Source organism: Pristiophorus japonicus, unplaced genomic scaffold (genome assembly GCF_044704955.1).
Source record: "Pristiophorus japonicus isolate sPriJap1 unplaced genomic scaffold, sPriJap1.hap1 HAP1_SCAFFOLD_154, whole genome shotgun sequence".
In the NCBI taxonomy this organism is placed as follows: Eukaryota; Metazoa; Chordata; class Chondrichthyes; family Pristiophoridae; genus Pristiophorus; species Pristiophorus japonicus.
Window position 1 is genome coordinate 87,916 of NW_027251217.1, and position 22,744 is coordinate 110,659.

At 48.9% G+C, this 22,744-nt stretch overlaps 2 protein-coding genes across 9 annotated transcripts in view; one reads left to right on the forward strand and one right to left on the reverse strand.

Annotated features, from left to right (window-relative positions):
• The window catches only part of LOC139242936 (NACHT, LRR and PYD domains-containing protein 12-like), a 51,347-nt gene extending 43,681 nt beyond the window's left edge, over positions 1-7,666 (reverse strand). The window contains exons 1-3 of the mRNA XM_070870589.1: positions 7,563-7,666; positions 6,351-6,516; positions 4,295-4,460 (exon numbers count right to left, since the gene is read on the reverse strand). The gene's annotated coding sequence lies outside the window, so the exon portion shown is untranslated. The remainder of the gene's footprint in view (positions 1-4,294; positions 4,461-6,350; positions 6,517-7,562) is intronic.
• Positions 1-22,744, forward strand: part of LOC139242937 (uncharacterized) — a 596,540-nt gene that overhangs the window by 71,228 nt on the left and 502,568 nt on the right. For all 8 annotated transcript variants that reach the window (XR_011589402.1, XR_011589400.1, XR_011589399.1 and 5 more), the window contains exon 4: positions 11,877-11,972. Coding sequence is in view for 2 of the 8 variants with exons in the window: in XM_070870590.1 (XP_070726691.1) it covers positions 11,877-11,972 (96 nt within the window). In the remaining 6 variants the exon portion in view is untranslated. The remainder of the gene's footprint in view (positions 1-11,876; positions 11,973-22,744) is intronic.

A 22,744-nucleotide genomic window follows, 5' to 3' on the forward strand; every position in this document is an offset into this window, starting at 1 on the left:
TCTTCAGTCTCCTCCACTGTTCCAACAAACGCTCAACCTAAGCTGGAGGAACAGCACCTCATCTTTCGTTTCGGCACTTTACAGCCTTCTGGATTCAACATCCAGTTCAACAATTTCAGACCATAACCTCGGAGTTTATTTTTTCAGATGGCAGCAGTTGATGTTTCTGCTATTCACATTGACACCATTTCTAGATTTATCTTTTGTTTCTTTACTTGTCATGTCTCATTGTGCTGGACTCCTCCAACAGAGGAAGAATTGTTTCAATCTATCTACCCCACTAAATCATTTAATCATCTTAAACAGCTCAATTAGATCCCCCTTGGTCATCTATATTCAGCAGAATACAAGCCTGGTCGACGCAACCTGCCCTCATATTTGAAGCTTTAAGCTCCGGTATCATTCCGATAAACTTGCTCCAAGGACAATTGATCTTCCATGAGGGGCGGTGCTCATAACTGAACAACATGAGGAGCAAGATTTTCTATTCAACATGTATTGAGTCAGACGACACCGATTTTGGAAAAGTAGTATTAAACTCGGGCAAGAGGAAGTCTTACGCATGATGTGTATCGATATAACTGACTGCTCAGAAACAACAGGTTCCGACTCCTGGACTGCCGAATACATAGACAGAGTTTACACTGAATGTTGCACGGTCTTTCAGTTATAAATTGTGCCAACGCCTCTTGTCCTGAGATCTGATAGATTGTTACCCTGGTGATAGAGGAAATCGCTCACCAAAAAGTAACTGAAAACGGAAATAACAAAACCACCATCACATGTTCTGAGTTTAGTTAAGAACATTAACCCTGTACATACAGATAATGTTTCTGACCATGAAGCTGCGATTCCAATAACAGACTGTTACACCACTCGACCCGACACTGGATTTACTGAATGCACTGTCAGTTCCGGCTGTACAGAGCATTAAGCAATGCCGCATCTTCAGAAATACATCGGTAAAATAGTAGAATTGTTGGAAATAGACCCCGTCACCTCTGAAAATCTACTTGTCTTAAACCATCTAAACCCGTTACTGTTAATGAATTATATACGTCTACATTACCTGCATTGTGTGACCAACGAGAAACGTTACTCTCACAACACAAAATAATTAATTGGAAGTAAATTTACAAATCTATATTAAAATAAAGTTTACGTATCATTTTATCACAAAATGATAATCATTTAATTCAACTGCCATTGCCAAATTCAGAAATGGATTTTTCTGATAGGAAATAACTAAGTACAACCCAGCATCCAGTTCAGAACTGTAAGATTATTTATTGACAGTTGGATATTTAGAGATCAGTGTTTGGGCCTCAGCTATTTACAATTGATATTAATGACCGAGATGAATGGATGAGTGCAATGGATCCAAATTTGTTGCCGATACAAAGCTAGGTGGGAAAGTTGTCAGGTGGACACAAAGAGCCTGCAAAGAGATATAGACAGGTTAAGTGAGTGTGGGCAATAAGGTGGCAGATGGCTTGGGTGAGATTACACTGGAGTACTGTGAACAATTTTGGTCTCATGAGCTGAGAAAGGATATACGTGCCATAGAGGCGGTGCAATGAAGGTTCACTACATGGATCCCTGGGATGAGAAAGTTGTCCTAGGAGGAGGGATCGAGTAGACTGGACCTATACTCTGTGGAGGTTAGAAGGAGGAGATGTGATGTAATTGAAACATACAAGATACGTGGTGGATTGACAGGGTAGATGCTGAGAGATTGTTTCCCTGGCTGGTGAGTATAGAACGAGGGGGCATAGTCCCAGGATAAAGGGTCGGCCACTTAAGACTAAGATGAGGAGGAATTCCTTCAATCAAAGGGTTGTGATTCTTTGCAATTCTCTACCCAAAGGGCTGTGGATGCGGAGTCGTTGAGCATATATTGAAGGCCGAGACAGATAAATATTTGGAATCGAGGGGAATCAAGGGATACAGAGATTGGTGGGAACGTGGACTTAAGGTCAAAGATCAGCTGTTTGACCTCACTGGGCCCCCGGGTTACACAGTGTCTGATCTCACTGGGCCCACCCCCAGGTTACACAGTGTCTGATCTCACTGGGCCCACCCCCAGGTTACACACTGTCTGATCTCACTGGGCCCACCCCCGGGTTACACAGTGTCTGATCTCACTGGGCCCACCCCCAGGTTACACACTGTCTGATCTCACTGGGCCCACCCCCGGGTGACACAGTGTCTGATCTCACTGGGCCCCCGGGTTACACACTGTCTGATCTCACTGGGCCCACCCCCGGGTTACACACTGTCTGATCTCACTGGGCCCCCGGGTTACACACTGTCTGATCTCACTGGGCCCATCCCCGGGTTACACACTGTCTGATCTCACTGGGCCCACCCCCGGGTTACACACTGTCTGATCTCACTGGGCCCACCCCCGGGTTACACACTGTCTGATCTCACTGGGCCCACCCCCGGGTTACACGCTGTCTGATCTCACTGGGCCCACCCCCGGGTTACACAGTGTCTGATCTCACTGGGCCCACCCCCGGGTTACACACTGTCTGATCTCACTGGGCCCACCCCCGGGTTACACACTGTCTGATCTCACTGGGCCCACCCCCGGGTTACACAGTGTCTGGGCCCACTGATAGTTTCACTAACTCCCACATGTCCCAAACCCCCAGCTCCGGGCCTGTGTTAAGTTCGGTGTTTGCCCTCACAGTAAAATCCCGGCCCCCCGCCTGAGATTGCACACTGTGAGCGGTGCGGCCGGAAATGCGCCACTTTCTCCGCCGGCTGCAGACTGAGCCCCCGCCCTCCATCCCCGGACCGGGCCCTGTATTGTGAGCCGGCTCAGCACATTCCCCGGGATGTGATGCTGACAGTAAGCGGCCCGCTTTCCCCGCTCAGTTACAGCCCCTTACTGTTAGTTTACAGTCCCTGGGTGTGTGACAGAAAGCCTCAGACCTGACACTGCCGCATGTTGAGGCCGGCAGACGGAGCAGCGCCATTGTCCCCGCTGTTCCAGCCCGTGTGCGATACAAAGTCTGGGGCTGAGCCGCCCGCTCTCAGTCCGTCAGCTCAACACAGCCCCGCTCCCCCAGTGAGAGAGCGGGCCCGGCAACCCGGGCAACCCTCCTGTTCCTCACATACCTGCCCCGCCCCGGTAACCCTCCTATTCCTCAGTCACTCACATATCGGACCCACCCCAGTAACCCAGGCAACCCTCATGTTCCTCACCGTCACTCACACAGCAGACGGCCGAAGGGGCAAACCCCGCCTTGGGTATCATCCTGGTAAACCTCCTCTGTACCCTCGCCAACGCCTTGGCATTCTTCCGAGTGTGTGCTGCTCAGAATTGTACACAATACTCCAGCCTCACTACTGATGTGTAATGGGTTAGCATTGAACTCCGTGTTTTTATATTCAGTGCCCATTTACAATGCGAAGGATCCCACACACTCTCTTAAATGCCTCATCAGCTTACCCTTCCATCTTCAAACATTTGTGAATATTCATCCCCAGGTCTCTCTGCTCTAACATCCCCTCAAAATAGTCCCGTTTGCATTATACTGCCTCTCCATGTTGTTCTTCCCAAAGTGTCTCACTTCACACTGAGCTATAATAAATTGCATCTGCCATGTTTCAGTCCAGTTCACCAGTCTCTGTCTGTGCCTTTCTAAAGTCTGCTGCTATCCTGCTCACCTGCTCACCATTTACTACAATCAAGTTTCTCGAAGGTCCACTCCCTACAGCGAAGGCCTGGTCATTTCGAATATAAACAGAAAAGAAACGGTCACAATTGCGACACCTGGTTGACCCAATGCATACTTCTCCACAGTCAGAAAAACACACTGCTCTCAGCTAATTACATATCCAAGTTACCACTGTCCCTTTAACACCACGTGCTTCAACGTTACAAACAAGTCCATTATGTGATACTTTATCAAATGGCTTTTGAAAGTTCATTAACAACACATCTACTGCACTAACCTCAACACTGAGACCTCATTTACTCTAAAAACACACAATTCAATGTGACTGTGTTCAGAGACAGAAACTGATCTTATTTCATGTCCCACTGCAGGACCTCCTGCTGGATAATTGTGCTCGGTGGTCAGACTCTCCCAATCTCATTCTCATCATTTCCTGCCTTACCTTTAATCTTTGTGTACTGTCTACAGGACCAGTGTGTATCTGAGTCAATGGGACTCTCTCTGACCTTTCCCCCCAGGACAAGTGTGTGTGAGAGTCAATGGGACTCTCTCTGACCTTTCCCCCCAGGACCAGTGTGTGTCTGAGTCATGGGACTCTCTCTGACCTTTCTCCCCTGTGGATCCATGGAAGCTTTGTGAATCAGAAGAGGTCTCTGTCTTTGGTGCTCTCACAATCCTGGGCTGGTCCACCTGCTGTTGTTCCTCAGTCTACAATCCCGGTTTACTTCCACCTCTGGAACATCTCAATCACTCCGTCATACACCAGGAGGTCTAATTATGGCAGGGCAGAAAATGAGACAAATATTAACGGTGTGAAGTCGAATGTAATGTGTACATTTCTAACGCTTAATAATACTGAAAGTTCAGGGTTGAGTATTTCTGTAGGATTTTGTCATTTGCCTCAGATCCCCAGCAAGCTCACTGAAGCATCACACAAATCACCAGAGTTGTTGACAAAACTGCGGAATTTACTGTCTATTTTTTAGACAAACCGGCGCTGTGTGATCTGACATAGCCCATCCTCCCCGGGTTACACACTGTCTGATCTCACTGGGCCCACCCCCGGGTTACACAGTGTCTGATCTCACTGGGCCCACCCCCGGGTTACACACGGTCTGATCTCACTGGGCCCACCCCCGGGTTACACACTGTCTGATCTCACTGGGCCCACCCCCGGGTTACACACTGTCTGATCTCACTGGGCCCACCCCCGGGTTACACAGTGTCTGATCTCACTGGGCCCACCCCCGGGTTACACAGTGTCTGATCTCACTGGGCCCACCCCCAGGTTACACACTGTCTGATCTCACTGGGCCCACCCCCGGGTTACACACTGTCTGATCTCACTGGGCCCACCCCCGGGTTACACACTGTCTGATCTCACTGGGCCCACCCCCGGGTTACACAGTGTCTGATCTCACTGGGCCCACCCCCGGGTTACACACTTTCTGATCTCACTGGGCCCACCCCCGGGTTACACACTGTCTGATCTCACTGGGCCCACCCCCGGGTTACACAGTGTCTGATCTCACTGGGCCCACCCCCGGGTTACACACTGTCTGATCACACTGGGTCCACCCCCGGGTTACACACTGTCTGATCTCACTGGGCCCACCCTCGGGTTACACACTGTCTGATCTCACTGGGCCCACCCCCGGGTTACACACTGTCTGATCTCACTGGGCCCACCCCCGGGTTACACACTGTCTGATCTCACTGGGCCCACCCCCGGGTTACACACTTTCTGATCTCACTGAGTCCACCCCCGGGTTACACACTGTCCGATCTCACTGGGCCCACCCCCGGGTTACACACTGTCTGATCTCACTGGGCCCACCCCCGGGTTACACACTGTCTGATCTCACTGGGCCCACCCCCGGGTTACACACTGTCTGATCTCACTGGGCCCACCCCCGGGTTACACACTGTCTGATCTCACTGGGCCCACCCCAGGGTTACACACTGTCTGATCTCACTGGGCCCACCCCCGGGTTACACAGTGTCTGATCTCACTGGGCCCACCCCCGGGTTACACACTGTCTGATCTCACTGGGCCCACCCCCGGGTTACACACTGTCTGATCTCACTGGGCCCACCCCCGGGTTACACACTGTCTGATCTCACTGGGCCCACCCCCGGGTTACACACTGTCTGATCTCACTGGGCCCACCCCGGGTTACACACTGGCTTTTGAAAGTTCATACACACATCTACTGCACTAACCTCAATACTGTGATACTTTATTTACTCTAAAAACACACAATTCAATGTGACTGTGTGTTCAGAGACAGAAACTGATCTTATTTCATGTTCCACTGCACGACCTCCTGCTGGATAATTATGCTCGGTGGTCAGACTTTTCCAGTCTCATCATTTCCTGCCTTACTTTATAATCTTTGTGTACTGCCGACAGGACCAGTGTGTGTCTGAGTCAATGGGACTCTCTCTGACCTTTCCCCCCAGTCCATCTCCAGTGTGTATCTGAGTCAATGGGACTCTCTCTGACCTTTCTCCCCAGTCCATCTCCAGTGTGTACCTGAGTCAATGGGACTTTCTCTGACCTTTGCCCCCAGCACCAGTGTGTGTCTGAGTCAATGGGACTCTCTCTGACCTTTCCCCCCAGCACCAGTGTGTGTCTGAGTCAATGGGACTCTCTCTGACCTTTCGCCCCTGTTGATCTATGGAAGCTCCTTGAATCAGAAGAGTTCTCTGTGTTTGGTGCGCTCACAATCCTGGGCTGGTCCACCTGCTGTTGTTCATCAGTCTACAATCCCTGTTTACTTCCACCTCTGGAACATCTCAATCACTCCGTCATACACCAGGAGGTCTAATTATGGCAGGGCAGAAAATGAGACAAATATTAACGGTGTGAAGTCGAATGTAATGTATACATTTCTAACACTTAATAATACTGAAAGTTCAGGGTTGAGTATTTCTGTCGGATTTTGTCATTTGCCTCAGATCCCCGGCAAGCTCACTGAAGCATCACACAAATCACCAGAGTTGTTGACAAAACTGCGGAATTTACTGTCTATTGTTTAGACAAACCGGCGCTGTGTGATCTGACATAGCCCATCCTCCCCAGGTTACACACGGTCTGATCTTACTGGGCCCACCCCCGGGTTACACACTGTCTGATCTCACTGGGCCCACCCCCAGGTTACACACTGTCTGATCTCACTGGGCCCACCCTCGGGTTACACAGTGTCTGATCTCACTGGGCCCACCCCCGGGTTACACACTGTCTGATCTCACTGGGCCCACCCCCGGGTTACACAGTGTCTGATCTCACTGGGCCCACCCCCGGGTTACACACTGTCTGATCTCACTGGGCCCACCCCCGGGTTACACAGTGTCTGATCTCACTGGGCCCACCCCCGGGTTACACAGTGTCTGATCTCACTGGGCCCACCCCCGGGTTACACACTGTCTGATCTCACTGGGCCCACCCCCGGGTTACACACTGTCTGATCTCACTGGGCCCACCCCCGGGTTACACAGTGTCTGATCTCACTGGGCCCACCCCCGGGTTACACAGTGTCTGGGCCCACTGATAGTTTCACTAACTCCCACATGTCCCAAACCCCCAGCTCCGGGCCTGTGTTAAGTTCGGTGTTTGCCCTGACAGTAAAATCCCGGCCCCCCGCCTGAGATTGCACACTGTGAGCGGTGCGGCCGGAAATGCGCCACTTTCTCCGCCGGCTGCAGACTGAGCCCCCGCCCTCCATCCCCGGACCGGGCCCTGTATTGTGAGCCGGCTCAGCACATTCCCCGGGATGTGATGCTGACAGTAAGCGGCCCGCTTTCCCCGCTCAGTTACAGCCCCTTACTGTTAGTTTACAGTCCCTGGGTGTGTGATAGAAAGCCTCAGACCTGACACTGCCGCATGTTGAGGCCGGCAGACGGAGCTGCGCCATTGTCCCCGCTGTTCCAGCCCCGTCACTGTCCCATTCCCTTCCCCCCACTGGCTGAGTGCTGCCGTCCTACTGGCTGCACACGGGAGAGTGACAGCCCCTTGCACCAATCGCAATGCCGCTCCCCCACAGAGCTCCGCCCAGAGGACTGCAGAAGGAAGCGCGCGCGGGGCGGGGAGTGGGGGGGGGGTCACGTGGCTCCTGATTTGAACCGTGCGGCGGTTGAACGGTCACGCCGCGAGCCCGGCAGCGCGCGGGACATGGCCCCGCCCACCGTGTGTGAGGTCAGGGCCCCGCCCACACAGCCCCTGAGCCCAGCAGCGGGAATGCTGCAATGTGAGAGAATAAAGAGACAAGGTGCTGGGAACAGTCAGCCTGAGAGCTCAGGCAGTGTGTGTGGGGGGACAGAGAGAGAATGGAGCTGAGGGAAGATCATTGTCATTGGCCTGACATTCAGGGCCACGGCCCTTGACCTGCTGCTGGGGGCAGTGCAGCTGGAAGATTGAGTGACAATATACAGCACTCTTTCCTCAGCTTCATTCTCCCCAATATGTCAGCTCCTGCTGGAAGATGCACGGCCGGTATATGAGGAGTCTCTGACTGCACACTCTGCACTTATTTCTACTTCAATCTTGTCTTTCCACCAGTAACTCCAGGGCAGCTTCACGTCACACGCGGCTTCACACCGTCAATATTCTGCTCATTTTCTGCCCTGCCATCATCAGATATCCCGGTGAATGGAGGAGCGACTGAGAAAGGGCCGCAGCTGGAAGTAAACCGGGATTGTAGACTGAGGAACAACAGCAGGTGGACCAGCCCAGGATTGTGAGAGCACCAAACACAGAGAACTCTTCCGATTCACAGAGCGTCCATCGATCGACAGGGGAGCAAGGTCAGAGAGAGTCCCATTGACTCAGGTACACACTGGTCCTGGGGGGGCAAAGGTCAGAGAGAGTCCCATTGACTCAGGTACACACTGGTCCTGGGGGAGCAAGGTCAGAGAGAGTCCCATTGACTCAGGTACACACTGGTCCTGGGGGGGCAAAGGTCAGAGAGAGTCCCATTGACTCAGGTACACACTGGTCCTGGGGGAGCAAGGTCAGAGAGAGTCCCATTGACTCAGGTACACACTGGTCCTGGGGGGGCAAAGGTCAGAGAGAGTCCCATTGACTCAGGTACACACTGGTCCTGGGGGGCAAAGGTCAGAGAGAGTCCCATTGACTCAGGTACACACTGGTCCTGGGGGGCAAAGGTCAGAGAGAGTCCCATTGACTCAGATACACACTGGTCCTGGGGGCAAAGGTCAGAGAGAGTCCCATTGACTCAGATACACACTGGTCCTGGGGGGCAAAGGTCAGAGAGAGTCCCATTGACTCAGGTACACACTGGTCCTGGGGGGCAAAGGTCAGAGTAAGTCCCATTGACTCAGGTACACACTGGTCCTGGGGGGCAAAGGTCAGAGAGAGTCCCATTGACTCAGGTACACACTGGTCCTGGGGGGCAAAGGTCAGAGAGAGTCCCATTGACTCAGATACACACTGGTCCTGGGGGGCAAAGGTCAGAGAGTGTCCCATTGACTCAGGTACACACTGGTCCAGGGGATGGACTGGAGAGAAAGGTCAGAGAGAGTCCCATTGACTCAGATACACACTGGTCCTGGGGGGCAAAGGTCAGAGAGTGTCCCATTGACTCAGGTACACACTGGTCCAGGGGATGGACTGGAGAGAAAGGTCAGAGAGAGTCCCATTGACTCAGGTACACACTGGTCCTGGGGATGGACTGGAGAGAAAGGTCAGAGAGAGTCCCATTGACTCAGGTACACACTGGTCCAGGGGATGGACTGGAGAGAAAGGTCAGAGAGAGTCCCATTGACTCAGGTACACACTGGTCCAGGGGATGGACTGGAGAGAAAGGTCAGAGAGAGTCCCATTGACTCAGGTACATACTGGTCCTGGAGAGAAAGGTCAGAGAGAGTCCCATTGACTCAGATACACACTGGTCCTGGGGAGAAAGGTCAGAGAGAGTCCCATTGACTCAGGTACACACTGGTCCTGGGGAGAAAGGTCAGAGAGAGTCCCATTGACTCAGATACACACTGGTCCTGGGGATGGACTGGAGAGAAAGGTCAGAGAGAGTCCCATTGACTCAGGTACACACTGGTCCAGGGGATGGACTGGAGAGAAAGGTCAGAGAGAGTCCCATTGTCTCAGGTACACACTGGTCCAGGGGATGGACTGGAGAGAAAGGTCAGAGAGAGTCCCATTGACTCAGGTACATACTGGTCCTGGAGAGAAAGGTCAGAGAGAGTCCCATTGACTCAGGTACTGGTCCTGGAGAGAAAGGTCAGAGAGAGTCCCATTGACTCAGGTACACACTGGTCCTGGGGAGAAAGGTCAGAGAGAGTCCCATTGACTCAGGTACACACTGGTCCTGGGGATGGACTGGAGAGAAAGGTCAGAGAGAGTCCCATTGACTCAGTTCCACACTGGTCCAGGGGATGGACTGGAGAGAAAGGTCAGAGAGAGTCCCATTGACTCAGGTGCACACTGGTCCTGGGGATGGACTGGAGAGAAAGGTCAGAGAGAGTCCCATTGACTCAGGTACATACTGGTCCTGGAGAGAAAGGTCAGAGAGAGTCCCATTGACTCAGATACACACTGGTCCTGGGGAGAAAAGTCAGAGAGAGTCCCATTGACTCAGGTACACACTGGTCCTGGGGAGAAAGGTCAGAGAGAGTCTCATTGACTCAGGTACATACTGGTCCTGGAGAGAAAGGTCAGAGAGAGTCCCATTGACTCAGGTACATACTGGTCCTGGAGAGAAAGGTCAGAGAGAGTCCCATTGACTCAGGTACATACTGGTCCTGGAGAGAAAGGTCAGAGAGAGTCGCATTGACTCAGATACACACTGGTCCTGGGGATGGACTGGAGAGAAAGGTCAGAGAGAGTCCCATTGACTCAGGTACACACTGGTCCAGGGGATGGACTGGAGAGAAAGGTCAGAGAGAGTCCCAGTCTGCGTCACTTTATCAATATTTATCTCATTTTCTGTCTCACATAATTAGATCGCTGGTAAATGATGGAGTGATAGAGAAGGCCTACAGCTGGAAGTTAATGGGGTTGCAGACTGAGGAACAACAGCAGATGAACCATCTGTTGCTGAAACCCTTATCTCTGCCTTTGCAACCTCTAGACTTGACTGTTCCAACGTTCTCCTGGCCGGCCTCCCTTCTTACACCCTCCATAAACTTGCACTCATCCAAAACCCTGCTGCCCATTTACTAACTGCTCACAAATTAATGCCGGAGAATAACTTCAACTTCTGTTTGGAGAAATTACTGATCCGAGACTGAATCGCTTGCATTTCCAGAGTGGGGAAAGGAAGGGATGATGACAGATAACGTGGGTGAGTGTGTGTCTGCACACGTACAAGTGGAGAATTGTGATTGTAATACAGCAGCTAAATCTACCAATTCTATATTTATGGTGTTTTGAGATTGTAAGACATCTAATGATAATGAAACAAATCAATGTTATGTATCCCCTGACTGAAGGTACACAATTCATTCTACATTAGTGTTAATATCAGTGGAACAGTGGGAAATGTCCTCACCTCCTACAGTGCTCATTGGTCAGGTGCTGACACCATGAGAGATACAGTCAATATATTCAAATAGAAGCAGCAACCAGGTCACATCTCCATGAACACACGGACATTGTCACTGCCCATAGAGACCAGAGCAATTACATCCAGCTTTATATTGTGTATGTGGATAGATATAATATTCATAAAATGCCAAAATTTAACATCACAACTCAACAAATTAAAAATGTTAAACACAAATCTGTGAATAAAGATAATACAATACCGCCAGATTGTATAAAACCAAGTGAAGGATTATTTAATTGATCAATGATCACCCACTCCGCATTTCCCAGCAGAATATTCCCTACCTCAGGAATAAAGCTGGTTTGGGCCTGTACTGAGTAAATCTCACCAATGGGCGCCCCCAGTGCGCAGTCTCGGCCGACGGGAGCCCGTCTGGAACTGGGTTGTGGAGATCAGCGGGACTCACTGGATTTCACTGGGCAGCTGTCTGTGTCACACCTGATGTGGAGACTTGATCGTAACACTCGGGAAATGCTCGATCCCAGAGCTAACCGCTGTTGTACTGATGGGGGAGGAGGGACTGGGTATCATGTTCAACAAGGCAACCTTCTCCTTCTCAATTTAATATATCCCTCTAACACTCCTATGAATATATTTATGACAGAGCATCAGAATCTGGGAACACCTGTCACCACCATGGCTAAAGGTCCAAACAGGGGAGAAGATCCAACGTCTTCACGGATAATGAGAATGGACACAGGTAGGTTCACATCACCACTCCCAGGGCAGGTACAGCATGGGCTAGATACAGAGTAAAGCTCCCTCTACACTGTCCATCAAACACTCCCAGGGCAGGTACAGCACTGGGTTGGATACAGAGTAAAGCTCCTTTCTGCACTGTCCCATCAAACACTCCCAGGGCAGGTACAGCATGGGCGAGAGACAGAGTAAAGCTCCCTCTACACTGTCCCATCAAACACTCCCAGGGCAGGTACAGCACGGGATTAGATACAGAGTAAAGCTCCCAGCAGGTCAGAAAACTGCAAATGTAACACCCGTATTTGAGACAGAAGGCAGACAAAAAGCAGGAAACTATAGAACAGTTAGCTGAACTGTGGTTGGGAAAATGTTGGTGTCCATTGTTAAAGAAGCAATACCAGGACATTTGGAAAAGCATAACTCGGTCAGGCAAAGTCGGCATGGATTGATGAAGGGGAAGTCATGTTTGACAAATTTGCTGGAGTTCTTTGAGGATGTAACGAACAGGGTGGATAAAGGGGAACCAGTGGATGTGGTGTACTTGGACTTCCAGAAGGCATTTGACAAGGTGCCACAGAAAAGGTTACTGCACAAGATAAAAGTTCCCGGGGTTGGGGGTAATATATTAGCATGGATAGAGGATTGGCTAACTAACAGAAAACAGAGAATCGAGATAAATGGTTCATTCTCAGGTTGGCAATCAGTAACTAGTGGGGTGCCACAGGGATCAGTGCTGGGACCCCAACTATTTACAATCCATATCAACGAATTGGAAGAGAGGACCGAGTGTAACGTAGCCAAGTTTGCTGGATACAAAGATGGGAGGAAAAGCAATGTGTGAGGAGCACACAAAAAATCTGCAAAAGGACATAGACAGGCTCAGTGAGTGGGCAACAATTTGGCAGAAGGAGCATAATGTGGGAAAGTGTGAGGTCATGCACTTTGGCAGAAAAAAATCAAAGAGCAAGTTATTATTTAAATGGAGAAAGATTACAAAGTGCTGTAGTACAGCGGGACCTGGGGGTCCTTGTGCATAAAACACAAAAGGTTAGTATGCAGGTACAGCAAGTGATCAGGAAGGCGAATGGAATCTTGGCCTTTATTGCGAAGGGGATGGAGTCGAAAAGCAGGGAAGTCTTGCTGCAGCTATATGAGGCATTGGTGAGGCCACACCTGGAATACTGCGTGCAGTTTTGGTTTCCATATTTACGAAAGGATATACTTGCTTTGGAGGCAGTTCAGAGAAGGTTCACTCGGTTGATTCTGGGGATGAGGGAGTTGACTTATGAGGAAAGGTTGAGGAGGTTGGGCCTCAACTCATTGGAATTCAGAAGAATGTGAGGTGATCTGGTTGAAACATATAAGATTATGAGGGGGCTTGACAAGGTGGATGCAGAGAGGATGTTTCCACTGATGGGGGAGACTAGAACGAGAGGGCATGATCTTAGAATAAGGGGCCGCCCATTTAAAACTGAGATGAGGAGAAATTTCTTCTCTCAGAGGGTTGTAAATCTGTGGAATTCGCTGCCTCAGAGAAGCTGGGACATTAAATACATTTAAGGCAGAAATAGACAGTTTCTTAAACGATAAGGGGATAAAGGGTTATGGGGAGCGGGCGGGGAAGTGGAGCTGAGTCCATGATCAGATCAGCCATGATCTTATTGAATGGAAGAGCAGGCTCGAGGGGCTGTATGACCTACTCCTGCTCCTATTTCTAATGTTCTTATATGTACTTTTATCTGGCGTAAAAATAAAAAAGGGAAGGTGGCTCAACCGTGGCTATCAAGGGAAATCAGGGATAGTATTAAAGCCAAGGAAGTGGCATACAAATTGGCCAGAAATAGCAGCGAACCCGGGGACTGGGAGAAATTTAGAACTCAGCAGAGGAGGACAAAGGGTTTGATTAGGGCGGGGAAAATGGAGTACGAGAAGAAGCTTGCAGGGAACATTAAGGCGGATTGCAAAAGTTTCTATAGATATGTAAAGAGAAAAAGGTTAGTAAAGACAAACGTAGGTCCCCTGCAGTCAGAATCAGGGGAAGTCATAACGGGGAACAAAGAAATGGCAGACCAATTGAACAAGTACTTTGGTTCAGTATTCACTAAGGAGGACACAAACAACCTTCCGGATATAAAAGGGGTCAGAGGGTCTAGTAAGGAGGAGGAACTGAGGGAAATCTTTATTAGTCGGGAAATTGTGTTGGGGAAATTGATGGGATTGAAGGCCGATAAATCCCCAGGGCCTGATGGACTGCATCCCAGAGTACTTAAGGAGGTGGCCTGGAAATAGCGGATGCATTGACAGTCATTTTCCAACATTCCATTGACTCTGGATCAGTTCCTATGGAGTGGAGGGTAGCCAATGTAACCCCACTTTTTAAAAAAGGAGGGAGAGAGAAAACAGGGAATTATAGACCAGTCAGCCTGACCTCAGTAGTGGGTAAAATGATGGAATCAATTTTTAAAGATGTCATAGCAGCGCATTTGGAAAATGGTGACATGATAGGTCCAAGTCAGCATGGATTTGTGAAAGGGAAATCATGCTTGACAAATCTTCTGGAATTTTTTGAGGATGTTTCCAGTAAAGTAGACAAAGGAGAACCAGTTGATGTTGTATATTTGGACTTTCAGAAGGCTTTCGATAAGGTCCCACACAAGAGATTAATGTGCAAAGTTAAAGCACATGGGATTGGGGGTAGTGTGCTGACGTGGATTGAGAACTGGTTGTCAGACAGGAAGCAAAGAGTAGGAGTAAACGGGTACTTTTCAGAATGGCAGGCAGTGACTAGTGGGGTACCGCAAGGTTCTGTGCTGGGGCCCCAACTGTTTACATTGTACATTAATGATTTAGATGAGTGGATTAAATGTAGTATCTCCAAATTTGCGGATGACACTAAGTTGGGTGGCAGTGTGAGCTGCGAGGAGGATGCTATGAGGCTGCAGAGTGACTTGGATAGGTTAGGTGAGTGGGCAAATGCATGGCAGATGAAGTATAATGTGGATAAATGTGAGGTTATCCACTTTGGTGGTAAAAACAGAGAAACAGACTATTATCTGAATGGTGACAGATTAGGAAAAGGGAAGGTGCAACGAGACCTGGGTGTCATGGTACATCAGTCATTGAAGGTTGGCATGCAGGTACAGCAGGCGGTTAAGAAAGCAAATGGCATGTTGGCCTTCATAGCGAGGGGATTTGAGTACAGGGGCAGGGAGGTGTTGCTACAGTTGTACAGGGCCTTGGTGAGGCCACACCTGGAGTATTGTGTACAGTTTTGGACTCCTAACTTGAGGAAGGACATTCTTGCTATTGAGGGAGTGCAGCGAAGATTCACCAGACTGATTCCCGGGATGGTGGGACTGACCTATCAAGAAAGACTGGATCAACTGGGCTTGTATTCACTGGAGTTCAGAAGAATGAGAGGGGACCTCATAGAAACGTTTAAAATTCTGACGGGTTTAGACAGGTTAGATGCAGAAAGAATGTTCCCAATGTTGGGGAAGTCCAGAACCAGGGGGTCACAGTCTGAGGATAAGGGGTAAGCCATTTAGGACCGAGATGAGGAGAAACTTCTTCACCCAGAGAGTGGTGAACCTGTGGAATTCTCTACCACAGAAAGTTGTTGAGGCCAATTCACTAAATATATTCAAAAGGGAGTTAGATGAAGTCCTTACTACTCGGGGGATCAAGGGGTATGGCGAGAAAGCAGGAAGCGGGTACTGAAGTTTCATGTTCAGCCATGAACTCATTGAATGGCGGTGCAGGCTAGAAGGGCTGAATGGCCTGCTCCTGCACCTATTTTCTATGTTTCTATGTTTCTATGTACACTTTCCCATCAATCTCTCCAAGGGCAGGTACAGCAAGGGTTAGATAAAGAGTAAAGCTCCCTCTACACTGTCCCGTCAAACACTCGCGGGACAGGTCCAGCATGGGTTCGATACAGAGTAAAGCTCCCTCTACACTGTCCCATGAAACACTCCCAGGGCAGGTACAGCAGTAAAGCTCCCTCTACACTGTCCCATCAAACACTCCCAGGGCAGGTACAGCACGGGTTAGATGCAGACTAAAGCTCCCTCTACACTGTCCCATCAAACACTCCCAGGGCAGGTACATGGGCATGTTACCAATACCTTCCCTGGATCCCAAGGCTAGGAGTCGCGTTCTGGAAGGTAAGGGGAGCTTGGACTTGTCCATGAGAGTAACCGACGGTAAGAGAACTGAAATAATCCGGAGTAATGAGGTGTTAGTCGTGGCTCAGTGGGAGCCCTCTGGTCTCTGAGTCAGTAGGTTGTGGGATCATGTCCACCCACAGAGCCTTGAGCATAAAATCTAGGCCTGCATTCTAATGCAGTACAGAGGGAGCACTGCACTGTCAGAGGTGCCGCCTTTCACACGAGACGTTGAATGGAGGCCCCACCTGACCTCCCAAGTGGGATTAAAAGATCCCATGACGTTATTCAAAGAAAAGGGGAGTTCTCCCTGGTCCCTGGATACAAAACTTGAAAGTATAATGAACAGTGAGGAGGATAGTTAAAGAATACAAGAGGACACAGACAGGCTGTTGGAATGGGCAGAAACGTGACAAATGAAATTTGACACTGAACATTGCAAAGTGATGCATTTTGGTAGGAAGAACAAGGAGAGGCAATATGAACTAAAGTGCATAATTCTAAAGGGAGAGCATGCACAGAGAGTCCTGGGGTATAATTGCACAAATTGTTGAAGGTGGCAGGATAGATTGAGAATGCGGTTAATAAAAGTATACGGAATCTTGGGCTTCATAATTCGAGGAATAGAGTACAAAGCAAGAAAGTTATGATGGACCTTTATACAACACTGGTTCGGTTTCAACTGGAGTATTGTGTCCAACTCATGGGAGCGCACTCTAGGAAGGATGTGAAGCCTTAGAGAGGTTGCAGAAAAGATACATAAGACTGGTTCCAGGGATGAGGGACCTCAGTTACATGGATAGACTGGAGAAGCTGAGCTTATTCTCCACAGAGCAGAGAAAATTGCGGAGATTCCACACAGGTGTTCAACATAGCGAGGGGTGTAGACAAAGTAGAGAGAAACCGTTCCCATTGGCAGAAGGGTCGAGAACCAGAGGACACAGAGTTAAGGTGATTGGCAGAAGAACCAAAGGCGAAAGGAGAGAGCTTTTTTACGCTGCGAGTGAGTTTGATCTGGAATGTACTACATCGTGGCTTTCCAAAGGGAATTAGATAAGTACCTGAAGGAAAAACAAAAATTGTAGGGTTAGGGGTAAAGGGTCGGGGAGTGGAACTATCTGACGCCCCCTTGCACAGAGCTGGCACGGGCTAGACGGGCCGAATGGCGGCCTCCTGTGCCATAAACGTCCATGGTTGTATTATTGGTTCGCAATGGATTAGACTTTGCAATATTGAAGTAAATTGCAATGGAACAGCACTTTACAATATAATAGTCCTTTCACTGGAATATCACTCTGCAATACAATCATAGAAACATAGGGGTCAAGTTTCGGTCTGAGTCGCTCCAATTTTTTTGGAGCAACTGGTTTGGAATGGAGTTTTTTTCGAAATTGCAATTCTCGGCATTTAGTTTGCTCCAGTTCTAGTCAGTTAGAACAGTTTCATTTTGGAACAGATTTTTTTTTCAAAAGGGGGCGTGTCCGGCCACTTACGTCTGTTTTGAAAGTTTAGGCAGCGAAAACTTACTCCAAACTAACTTAGAATGGAGTAAGTCTAGATTTTTGTACGCTCAGAAAAACCTTGCCAACACTTTAGAAATCAGGCGTAGGTTACAAATCAGGCGTAGGGAACGAGGGGGCGGGGAGGGGGAAGTAATTAAATTTTACAAGCATTCAACAGTCTTAGTTACAGACTGAGATTATACAAATACAAATATAAGTTATACAAATAAAGAGCCATCCTGAATAAAAGATTATAAACAAAGCAAATACAAAAGATTGAATATTCCTACCTGTGTGAAGCAGCAGCAGCCTTCGAGCTGCGGTGCTTCAGGTCGGCCTTCCTTCCATGTAGGAGACAGGGGCGGCGTCAGTGGCTCGACGGCAGCCGAAGACACAGCAAGCAGCCTTCGAGCTGCGAGGGAGGCTGAGGCCATTCGGCCACAGGACAGGATGAGGCAGACAGATAGCCAGTTTGAAACTTAAATTTGTAATTGCAGAATGGGTGCTGCTTTGTCAACACCACGGATTATGCAATGGTTCGCCAGCAATTCACTGCATAGGAGAGAATTGATTAGAGCTCACCGTACCAGGAACGTCACAGCCCGTAGGCTGATGGACAGGAGACCTTACCCACATCGGCAATATCGAGCCAGGCGCTCGTACCTGGACATAAGCGAGGCTGATTGTGTCAAAAGGCTGCGTTTCCGCAGAGAAGTTGCCGTTGAGATCTGTGATATGCTTAGAGCAGATTTACAGCCCAGAAGCAGAACACCAACTGCCTTGTCTGTTGAAGTGAAGGTAACAGCTGCACTTGCCTTCTATGCCTCGGGATCGTTTCAGGCTACAACTGGAGATGTGTGCACCATCTCTCAACGTGCAATACATGCCTGCATTTACCAGGTCACGGCTGCACTGTATGCGCGAAGGAATGACTTCATCAATTTCCCAATGACCGACCGCACAAGCGATCCATGAGAGGGCTGTGGGCTCCTTCAGGATTGCTGGCTTCCCAAAGGTGCAGGGCTGCATTGATTGTACCCACATAGCTTTGCGAGCACCTGTGGAGGATTCCGAGCAGTACAGGAATAGAAAAGGTTTCCACTCCCATCAATGTGCAGCTCGTGTGTGACGACAAGCAGCGCATCATGTCAGTCGATGCGAGATACCCTGGCAGCACCCACGATGCGGTCATCCCTCGCGACAGCGTTCTATCTGACATGTTTGAGCAGCAGCCAGAAGGGCAGAGCTGGCTACTGGGAGACAAAGGGTACGGCCTGACCACCTGGCTCATGATGCCCCTACACGTGACACGGACAGAAGCTGACCGTCAATACAACATGGCGCACATTGCGACGCGCAGCATCATTGCGAGGACCATTGGCATATTGAAACAGCGTTTGCGATGCCTGGACCATTCCGGAGGCCACTTGCAATACTCTCCTCAGATTGTCGGTCACTTCACTGTTGTGTGCTGCATGCTCCATAACTTAGCCATCATGAGGCAGCAGGAGCTGGTAGTGGAACCAGAAGACCCATGTGAGGGTCCAGTGCCTGATGATAGTATTTTGGAAGAGCAGGATGAGGATGATGACGACGATCAGGAAAGCATGCAAGTGCCTGATGCCGGAGCACGAGGTCAGAGACCGCCCTCCTTTAACGATTGTTCGAGCCCTGCGCCAGCAGCTCATCCGTGAACGCTTCAACTACTGATGCCTGAGGGCTCTGCGACCACTGTCGCACATGGACATGTTTATTCTTTGCAGTTGTTCCTACGTTGTATTGTGTTAATGGAACATCGAAACATAGAAAATAGGTGCAGGAGTAGGCCATTCGGCCCTTCGAGCCTGCACCACCATTCAATGAGTTCATGGCTGAACATGCAAGTTCAGTACCCCATTCCAGCTTTCTCGCCATACCCCTTGATCCCCCGAGTAGTAAGGACTATATCTAACTCCTTTTTGAATATATTTAGTGAATTGGCCTCAACAACTTTCTGTGGTAGAGAATTCCACAGGTTCACCACTCTCTGGGTGAAGAAGTTTCTCCTCATCTCAGTCCTAAATGGCTTACCCCTTATCCTTAGACTGTGAACCCTGGTTCTGGACTTCCCCAACATTGGGAACATCCTTCCCGCATCTAACCTGTCTAAACCCGTCAGAATTTTAAACGTTTCTATGAGATCCCCTCTCATTCTTCTGAACTCCAGTGAATACAAGCCCAGTTGATCCAGTCTTTCTTCATATGTCAGTCCTGCCATCCCGGGAATCAGTCTGGTGAACCTTCGCTGCACTCCCTCAATAGCAAGAATGTCCTTCCTCAAGTTAGGAGACCAAAACTGTACACAATACTCCAGGTGTGGCCTCACCAAGGCCCTGTACAACTGTAGCAACACCTCCCTGCCCCTGTACTCGCTATGAAGGCCAACATGCCAGTTGCTTTCTTAACCGCCTGCTGTACCTGAATGCCAACCTTCAATGACTGATGTACCATGACACCCAGGTCTCGTTGCACCTCCCCTTTTCCTAATCTGTCACCATTCAGATAATAGTCTGTCTCTCTGTTTTTAACCACCAAAGTGGATAACCTCACATTTATCCACATTATACTTCATCTGCCATGCATTTGCCCACTCACCTAACCTATCCAAGTCACTCTGCAGCCTCATAGCATCCTCCTCACAGCTCACACTGCCACCCAACTTAGTGTCAACCGCAAATTTGGAGATACTACATTTAATCCCCTCGTCCAAATCATTAATGTACAATGTAAACAGCTGCGGCCCCAGCACAGAACTTTGCGGTACCCCACTAGTCACTGCCTGCCATTCTGAAAAGTACCCATTTACTCTGACTCTTTGCTTCTTCTCTGACAACCAGTTCTCAATCCATGTCAGCACACTATCCCCAATCCCATGTGCTTTAACTTTGCACATTAATCTCTTGTGTGGGACCTTGTCGAAAGCCTTCTGAAAGTCCAAATATACCACATCAACTGGTTCTCCCTTGTCCACTCTACTGGAAACATCCTCAAAAAATTCCAGAAGATTTGTCAAGCATGATTTCCCTTTCACAAATCCATGCTGACTTGGACCTATCATGTCACCTCTTTCCAAATGCGCTGCTATGACATCCTGAATAATTGATTCCATCATTTTACCCACTACTGATGTCAGGCTGACCGGTCTATAATTCCCTGTTTTCTCTCTCCCTCCTTTTTTAAAGTGGGGTTACTTTGGCTACCCTCCACTCGATAGGAACTGATCCAGAGTCTACGGAATGTTGGAAAATGACTGTCAATGCATCCGCTATTTCCAAGGCCACCTCCTTAAGTACTCTGGGATGCAGTCCATCAGGCCCTGGGGATTTATCGGCCTTCAATCCCATCAATTTCCCCAACACAATTTCCCGACTAATAAGGATTTCCCTCAGTTCCTCCTTCTTGCTAGAGCCTCTGACCCCTTTTATATCCGGAAGGTTATTTGTGTCCTCCTTAGTGAATACTGAACCAAAGTACTTGTTCAATTGGTCTGCCATTTCTTTGTTCCCCGGTATGACTTCCCTGATTCTGACTGCAGGGGACCTACGTTTGTCTTTCCTAACCTTTTTCTCTTTACATATCTATAGAAGCTTTTGCAGTCCGTCTTAATGTTCCCTGCAAGCTTCCTCTCGTACTCTATTTTCCCTGCCCTAATCAAACCCTTTGTCCTCCTCTGCTGAGTTCTAAATTTCTCCCAATCCCCAGGTTCACTGCTATTTCTGGCCAATTTGTATGCCACTTCCTTGGCTTTGATACTATCCCTGATTTCCCTTGATAGCCACGGTTGAGCCATCTTCCCTTTTTTATTTTTACGCCAGACAGGGATGTACAATTGTTGTAGTTCATCCATGCGGTCTCTAAATGTCTGCCATTGCCCATCCACTGTCAACCCCTTCAGTATCATTCGCCAATCTATCCTAGCCAATTCACGCCTCATACCTTCAAAGTTACCCTTCTTTAAGTTCTGGACCATGGTCTCTGAATTAACTGTTTCATTCTTCATCCTAATGTAGAATTCCACCATATTATGGTCACTATTCCCCAAGGGGCCTCACACAACGAGATTACTAATTAATCCTCTCTCATTACACAACACCCAGTCTAAGATGGCCTCTCCCCCAGTTGGTTCTTCAACATATTGGTCTAGAAAATCATCCCTTATGCACTCCAGGAAATCCTCCTCCACCGTATTGCTTCCAGTTTGGTTAACCCAATCTATATGCATATTAAAGTCACCCATTATAACTGCTGCACCTTTATTGCATGCACCCCTAATTTCCTGAAACAGTTTTAATGAAAAAATATTTTATTGAAAAGTTAACGTCACTGTAATAAAATATTTGTTGTATCAAACTTCACTTTTTAATATGACTCTTGAAGATCACTTAAAAACTTTACGATCACTTATAAACTTGTAAAGTTACAAAACAATCTCAATGTGAAAAATCTTACACTCTTAACATCACTTAAACTTCAAGATCACTTTTAGGTGCAAAATTAAATAAGTTACAAAAAGTGAGAGCATTTACACGATAAGATCACTTCAACACCCTAAGATCACTTATAAGTTGTAAAGTTACAAAACTTACAAAACAATTTCAATGTGAAAAACGCGACGACAGCTACATCAAGAACAAGAACAAAAGCAGCAGAGAAAGGCTGCAACCATCTCTCATCCACATCTCAGTGAATGTTCACTTCTTCATGGGGGTGTCATTTGACTGGCGGGGCTGTGTGCCCTTATTGCAGCAGCTGTCCCCATGAGGGGCCTGTGCTGTCGTTTGCATGCCCTCCCTGACGGCCCTGTGTCGTCGATTGCACTCCCTCGGACATTCCCTCCCTAAGTTCCCGTGTCATTACTGCTATTTCTCCCGTCAGGCCCGTCACCTCTTCACCCACTGCACTGACGCTACCGATGAGTGATCGGGTAAGCTCTTTGGTCTCCATACCCATTGCCACAACCTGAGCCGCATCTGTTGCACGCTGCATCTCAGGAGAGCGCGTCTCCAATCTCCTTCTCCTCTGCCTGGGTCTGCCTCACAGCACCACTGCACTGGAGGCGCGGGCAG